This window comes from Rattus norvegicus, chromosome 15, assembly GCF_036323735.1.
Source record: "Rattus norvegicus strain BN/NHsdMcwi chromosome 15, GRCr8, whole genome shotgun sequence".
Classification (NCBI taxonomy): domain Eukaryota; kingdom Metazoa; phylum Chordata; class Mammalia; order Rodentia; family Muridae; genus Rattus; species Rattus norvegicus.
In genome coordinates, this window is record NC_086033.1 from 23,477,606 (window position 1) to 23,485,471 (window position 7,866).

A 7,866-nucleotide genomic window follows, 5' to 3' on the forward strand; every position below is an offset into this window, starting at 1 on the left:
TTTTTATTTCCCTTCTGGAAATTCTTTGAAATTATTTGGTGTATGTGTATGTGTGTGTGTTGTGTGTTTGTCGGCATGTATGTCTGAGTACCATATGGGTACTGAGTACTTCTAGAGTCTCCTGTAATTGGAGTTGTTGATGATTGTGACCTACATGTGGGTGCTAAAAATTGGAATTGGAAATGTGCACAAATGTGTTTTACTGAGTTAAAAAAACACTTTGTAAAACATGCAGAAGTTTGGGGCTGGAGAGATGGCTCAGCGGTTAAGAGCACTGACTGTTCTTCCAGAGGTCCTGAGTTCAAATCCCAGCAACCACATGGTGGCTCACAACCATCTGTAATGGGATCCGATGCCCTCTTCTGGTGTGTCTGAAGACAGCTACAGTTATATATTCGTCATATATAAAAACTAAATAACTAAACCTTTCAAAACAAGACATAATGTTGGGACCCATTCATAAAATGCTTTCTGCTAATTTTCTCTAAATATGTTCAAAAAAGGTTCCAGATCAGGAGTCAGCAAACCCAGAGTAGTTTAGGATTAGTGATCCACATGTGATAGGCTCACATGCTTCATTCAAAAACATAAAATAAAAAAATAAAAACCATGAGAGGCCAAGTATTGGTGCTGGCTAGTGTAATCCAAGTACTTGGGCAGCAGGAGCCTTGTCTATCTACATCATGAGTTTAAGTCCAGTCTGAGTTACCAGGCTGTCTCAAAAATATTAAAATTAATTAGTTATACACATGGAACTTTGGAGGAGAGCTCAGCGGCTAAGAACAGTGAATGCTCTTCTAGAGGACCTGGGTTCAATTCCTAGCACCCACATGGCAGCTCACAACTGTCTGTAACTCCAGTTCCAGGGGATTCAACATCCTCACACAGACATATATGAAGGCAAAATACCAATCCACATAAAATTAAAATAAAATAAACAAAAGCAAAAAACCATAAAACCCATTTTTAGATGTGAGCTGTTAAAAAAACAGATTGTGGGTTGAATTTGGAGACTTTTAGTCCAGGCTAAAACTTAAATTTATCAGTGTGGTTATTTCTAGTTTTAATTTCCTTTTTCAGTTCCCATGTTTGAACTGCTGAAAATGTGCATACCTGTTGTTATAAGTTGGTGGGAGATGTGGTTGTTTCCATCTCAGTGACAAAAGTTTTATATCGTACGCTGAGAGGAGCTGTGCTTCTGTACAGAATACATATTAAGCTGTTTCCTTGGTGTGCTTGATGTATCGTCTCCTTATGCTTTTGTTACAGGCTCAACAGTCACTGAACTTCATCCACTCCAAAATTTCACTAAAAGCTGCTGGAGACACGGTTGTTATTGAGAATAATGATATTTCCCCAGAAATGGTGGGTATTTCATTTAGCCTCAAATTTCTAGGCTAGTTGCCTTATAAACTTTTTGAAGAACATGCATGTTCTTTGGCTCCAAACTGCTTCCATGTTTGGGGGAAGGGAGCACACTTGGGGATAGAATCCAGGGCCTTGTGCATATCACACAAGCTGTCTCATTGAGCTAACCCAGTTCCATACATAGCCTTCTTAACCAAAAGTCACCTTCTCACCAGAGCACCCTGCGTTCTTGTCATTGGTAGACCCACTGTCCTCTGTGAGATCCTATATTAACTGTAGTGTTTTTATGGAGAGGTGAGTGCGTTAGTGCTTTGGAATTAGAGTTTGGATGCTTGACTCTGCCCTGCTGCTTACTAACTTCATGTATGGCTGTCACTCTGCTTTAGTAAAGGGTACTGGCAGTGTCGCCTGTCCTGTTGGGTTATCCTTGAGTAGAGGGATGCTCAGGCACCCAGTAAGCACTCTGTGAGGCAGGCTTTCCTGTGCTGGACAAGTTGTTTGCTTTGTTTCTTTTTTTTTTAAACATAATTGTTTTATTTTCTGACAGAAAAAGCACATTATTTACATTGCTCACAGACTAGAGTGTTCCTTTGTGGCCAGCATTTTATGCTATATAGTTTTCTTTGGTGCCAGCTAGTTTGTGCTACTAATCAGCAAACATCTTTGTCTGTGATTTTTACTGTTGCTAATTTTGTTTTATAAATGTTTAGGTCATTCCCCTTTTTGGTTGCACATGCTCTTTGTGTTTGAAGTTGTTATCCCCTCCACCTTCTTTTCAGGGGTCTCCTGAGAAAGAGACGATGTCTGTGAGTCTCACTCAGACTGTGGCACACTTACAGCAGTTGCTTCAGGAAGTAAATCAGCAGCTCACAAAGGAGAAGTGATCCAGTGTGGGGTACGGACACCAAGCACGCTGCTTCCTTGTAAATAACACAGCGGGGAGGAGCGCAGATACCTGACCGACTCACTGTGCCGTGATCTGCCTGTCACTCAGGAGAAGGTTCCCTCTCACAGTTTCTAGGTGGCAGCTTTGACCTTTCTCATTTTGTTCTTTCGTGCACACATGTGAAGTCGTTTGGTTTAGAGGAAAAGAACCACAGTGTGGTGACGACAGGAGAGGCAGCGTGTTTGTGACAGGGTTGGTCTGTGACTACAGGAGAGGCAGCATGGTTGTGGCAGGGTTGGTCTGTGACTACAGGAGAGGCAGCGTGGTTGTGGCAGGGTTGGTCTGTGGTGGTGATGCCCGCAGCTGCCTGTTGGTTGGCTCTTATGCTGCGTCAGGGTGAGTGTCCATGACATTCCCTTCTCGCCATGACTGTGGTTGCTTTTGGTTCTGCTTTATCAAAGTTGGACTGAAAATGAAGCCATCCTAACTTTGTAACATGGAAAGAACATGCAGTATTTATTGTATACCTACAGACAGGAGCAGATTTCCGTAATTTCTGCTGATTAGAGCTGGCTTGCTGAGTCTTTTTCTTTTGTTTGGAGGTGACATGCTCAGGCATGTTGAGGCCTGGCCTCTGTGCTTGAATCACGGCGGCGCCACCACACCTAAGTTATTTTGAGTTTCCTTTGTAGATAATCTAAGAAATTTACTTCTTCATGGTCAAAGTGAGGGCTTTGGTTTAGGAGAAATAATAAGTCCATTGCTAACTCATGTTATGAGCTCTTTTGCTTACACGACTGCAGGAAAGCCCAAGTTGAGCAGCAGTTAAAAATGCTTTGTGGGACTGAATCATACCGCCAAGGGGAGAACATTTGAGTGTGCAAAGAATGTTTCAGATATTTTTCTTCTGAGACTCCTTGCTCCAAAATTATTGTGATACCCTGTAGACACAAAGGGGCTGCCATTTGGAAGCTGTACCAAAGTTCTTCTGACTGACAGCCACACAGAAGCTGCAGGGGTAGGTCAGGCATGTATGTGGAGAGGTTGAGAGACTTCCCTTGTGATGTGGCAGCTATGTACTGAGAATGCTTTCTCTTCAGGGCAGCCATCCTTTAGCCTACTTACACCCACGCCCTCAACAGTGCTGACTTCCTCTCAGCAGGCCAAGTGCAGCAAGCTCCTTTCCTCCTTTCCTGTTAGGCCAGAAGCTCTACGCGCAGCCTGTACCTTTGTAAACTCAGTTTCCCATTTTTTGGCAGTCATGTTTCTGGCACTTTTCTTCCCCAGATTGGCAGATGACGTTGATTTCTCTTTCGTAGGGAAATTCTTCTCCTCTTCCCATGGCTTCAGCCTGACTCTTCCTACTCCAGATCCTTCCTTAATCTGGTTTTCCTTCATGTTGTCAGTTTTTATTTCACTTATTTTCTCATCGTGTTTATTTCTTCCCTTGTGTAGTTTCTCTGTCTACTGTAGCATAACGTCTGGCTAAAGCCGTTTGCAAACATCATGAATGGTTTACTGAAGCTCTCCTTTGCATTCAGTAGCACAGTCATAGAGGGTTTGGACAGAATATGCCAAGTCTGCCAACTTGGTGCTGTGAGAAGGGCTTACTTACCAGAGAGCTTTATACCGCAATGACACTGAGTGCCGACTGCCTCCTGCCCTAGACCGTGTATGTTCTTATTAGAGATGGGGTTTGTAAGTTTCAGCCTGTTCACTTTGCCCCTTGGTTTTGCATTATACTGAGCAAGACCTAATAAAAATGGCTTCTCAGGGTTGTCGTTTCAAAGTCGTTACCTAAAGGCTTCTGAATCCAGAGTCTTGGGATTTGACTGCCATCATTATGGCTCTGGGTGCCAGGCTGGGTGTGGGGTGGTGTTGGGATGCAGCACATGGGTTGCTTCCTTACTGCGTTCTGAACAGATGCTTTCTTATCTCTTACAGAGTGAAGTAATCGGGAAATTATTCGTTAGCAGTTAACAGAAGGCGTTGTATTATATTTTGCCAAATTAAAGCCTTATTTATGTTTTACCCTTTCTACTTTGTCAGACACTGAACAGTTTTGTCTTTTCTAATCCTTGTTAGACTACTGACTTAAAGAGAAAACACTTTAAAAAGCCAACTCTGTAGACACCTTCAGAGTTTAGTTTTATAATAAAACTGTTTGAATAATTAGACCTTTACATTCCTAAAGATAAAATAAATGTGATCTTTTATCTTATTTTGCTCAATTAAATTGTTCAGAAGATCAAAGTGGTATAGACAATGTGAAATTTAACATTTTAATACTGATGTTGTACACTGCTTTACTTAACATTTGGGAGAAACTGCCTCTGACATCAACTCAAGGAAACACTTTTGTTGCTATTATAATCAGCAAATAAAGGGACACTTATTCAACATGACTCACTCTAATTGTCATTGAGTTTTGACAGGTTTCACTAGTGCTTCAGACTGCTGTCATTTAAAATGCAGTTTCTAATTGTAGTCACCAAACAAGACAAGTCTTATTGCCTCTGTTGCTTTCTGACTGGTCATGACTGTGCCAGGTACCACAGCGTATGTGACAGCAAGGTGCAGACATTGAGTTCCGTTCACCACGGAGAACTCTGCTTTATTTCTGCTATTGCTACTGTTGTTTCAAATAACAACTGTTACGTTTCCCTCTTCAGAGCCCGTGTCAGCACAGGTTACATACAGTCTCTTCTGTGTTGGCAGGGGTGTGTGTGTGTGTGTATGTGTGTGTGTGTGTGTGTGTGTGTGTGTGTGTGTGTGTGTGTGCGCGCGCGCTAGTGTGGGTGCGTGCGCGTGTGTGGTGTTGAGAACACTTCTCTTTAGATGACAAGTACCTTGTGCCAGTGAATATTAAAGTACCTTGTAGTATTTTGTAATTTAAATTTTATTTTTACGTGCATGAGTGATTTGCTTGCATATATATGTGTGCACCACAAGCTTATAGTGCCCAGAGAAGCAGAGATGGTGTTGAATCTCCTAGAAGAGGAGTTGACAGACTTGTGAGCTGCCATGTGGATGCTGGGACCCAGGTCTCCAAGAAAACCAGTCAGTTCTTTTAACTATTGTGGTATCTTGCCAGCCCCTATTGCTATTTCTCGGACAAAGCAGTCATGTTTCTATCACAGAAGCTTTCACTCTGTGTCCCTTCAGTTGAGACCTGTTTGATTTCGAAGCAGCCTAGGGGATACACCTGTCAGCTGTGCCGTTGGTAAGTAGAGGCAAGAGGACCATGAGTTAGAAGGTAGCCTGGGCTACAAAATATCAATCACAGAACACAAGTGGGTGCTTTTGTTTCAAATGTCATCAGTTTCCCAGAAGTTAGTGACACTGTAAAAGACAAGGTGTCAGCTGTCTTTGAGTGGTCCACAAGTGAGGGCTGGCTGTGCTGCCCACAGAATTGAAGCCAGGGCCAGTACTGTGAGGCCTCTCCTGGATGGCATGTTATGCATATAAAACACAACTCCCCACCTCCCTAGGTCTGTGTTGAAGACCTGGTCCCCAATGGGTGACACTACCGATAGATGATTGTATTATAAAGCGCTAACCACTGCCACACATTCACATTACCATGATACTCTGTCAGGCCCCAGCAGTGAAGACAGCCAACAATGGACTGAAACCACAATGCAACATAAGTCCCTCTGTGATGGATTTGCCCAGGTTCACTACTGGAAGAAGGTATATGGGAGGAGCAGAGGCCACCAGGAGAAGGCTGCCAGTAGTAGTACAGTCACACAGACACTCCGTTATCTGGGTCCCCAGCGATGGCCGTGGGGGATGAAAGGAGCAGACAGTCCTGATTGTACCCCCAGGGCCCAGTCGGGTGCTGTCTGCTACTGAACTGCAACTGCGGGCATTGAGGGAAGCTCCACAAAGCAAACGATACCGTGTTGGCAAAGAAGGCTGTTAACAGATTGGTGGTAGACTCTGTTTCCCTAGAAAACTAGACCATTTCACATTCATTGGTAGAGTTCTATTAGATAGCACTCTCGTGTGTACACTTTATCATATGCTCAATACATTAAAAGCATTGACTGCACTTGGGTAGTTTATTTTTCACTAGAGTATATCGGGGTCGGAAAAGAATATGCTTCTATCATCCGTTTCATTGTAGATATAGACACTGAGGCACAGAGAATGTCTCCTAGTCTTGGGTACTCAGGAGAGCCAGTATTCTGCTGAGTCTGAACCATCTGGCTCGGGACTGACATGAGCATATACACATCTACATGTATGTTTCCGTGATTCTGTGTATGTAGCTGTAGCTAGGGAAAAACAGAAGGTTGTCTAGAAAAAGTGACTTCTAAAAGGAGAGGTAGGTATTTGTAACGGTTACCACTTTGTCTTTCTCGTTTTCTCTTGATATTTCTAAGGGACCGTCTACCTCTGGTGTTTAGACATGTATGACATGTAGACAGACCACTTGGCATCCTCCTGACCCTTGATTTCTAGGGATCTTGAGGGTCGAAACTCCTTTCATAAGATACCGTCTGCTGTTTTTACTGTGTGGACGTTTGTGCTGCTCCAAGGAAACGTAACAGACACAACAGGGCCGGCGCACAGGGAACTCACAGGGACTGGCAGCATCACAAGTTCAAGGCAGATGGGGTCGCAGTGCTGCCAGGGGGAAGTGGACACCCGCTCTTACTCCTAACCAAGAAGCTACCTGCACTTGATACCTGCTGGGAAAGGACAACGCTTTCTCCAGCGGTGTCTCCCTGGATATCTAAAGCACCCTTTGGGGCAGGCTTCGTGAACCCTGTGGTAGTTTTATGGAATTTGTCTTACTTTGCTTTGAGCTTTGTTTGAATGTATCTTGGTTTAGTTGTTCGTTGTTTGGATGGATCTTGGTTTACTTAGTTGGTTAATTTTACAGGGCATGGAGTTAAGTGGGTGCTGAGATGGGTGGAGCTGGGGGAGGGAAAACAATCATGTATATTGTATGAAAAAAGTTTTAACAAAAATTTTCTCGGTTTTAATTTTAGTACATTGAATATTGATCTAAAGGAATTCTGAGACCAAAATTAGAGAGTTCCCGTTTTTGCACACTGTTTCTTTCCAGGAGTTTTAATGACAACCATCCACACTTTCAAAAATATGCATCTTGTTTTATATTTTTATAATTTTCATTTGTTCTTTGATAACATTTGTATAAAATTTGTTTTTAATAAATTCATTTTAGACTAAGTTTTCCTGTGGATTACTTTGTTACAAATTTTGACGCGTAGAAATCTGTCGTCTTTGAGTCTATTAAAACAATATTTCAAGCCTGTAGAAAATGAGAGGCAACACTGCTTTTTCTCCTCATTAGAGTTATTACCATGTTTGCCTGGCTAAAGTGAACTCCCCTGACCCCAGCTCCCTTTTCAGATCCAGCCACCGCTACTACCTGAGTGTGAAATTGAATGCCACTTCTGTGTTGTCACATTACCAGATAATTGCGCATCCTCGTAACCGTGTGTTGGGTACGCTTCCAGGCTGTGTGTAAGTTACTTTGCCATTTGCTTTATTTGGCAGTGGCTCTACGCCTAGGAATGGAGCTTGCTGTTTGTAGAGTGCGTGCTCAGCTCCATGAGGTACCATCAGATGGTCTGTGC

At 43.0% G+C, this 7,866-nt stretch overlaps 1 protein-coding gene across 49 annotated transcripts in view; it reads left to right on the plus strand.

Annotated features, from left to right (window-relative positions):
* Positions 1-7,456, plus strand: part of Ktn1 (kinectin 1) — a 92,492-nt gene extending 85,036 nt beyond the window's left edge. For 25 of the 49 annotated variants that reach the window (XM_039093793.2, XM_039093792.2, XM_063274787.1 and 22 more), the window contains 3 exons: positions 1,270-1,365; positions 2,148-2,263; positions 4,199-4,290. In XM_039093793.2, coding sequence (XP_038949721.1) covers positions 1,270-1,365; positions 2,148-2,252 — 201 coding nt within the window. In that variant the 3' untranslated portion in view covers positions 2,253-2,263; positions 4,199-4,290. Of the gene's footprint in view, positions 1-1,269; positions 1,366-2,147 lie in introns of all 49 variants that reach the window. The other 24 variants (XM_063274792.1, XM_039093797.2, XM_039093803.2 and 21 more) reach the window with 4 other exon arrangements.
* Positions 7,457-7,866: the final 410 nt, after the last annotated feature.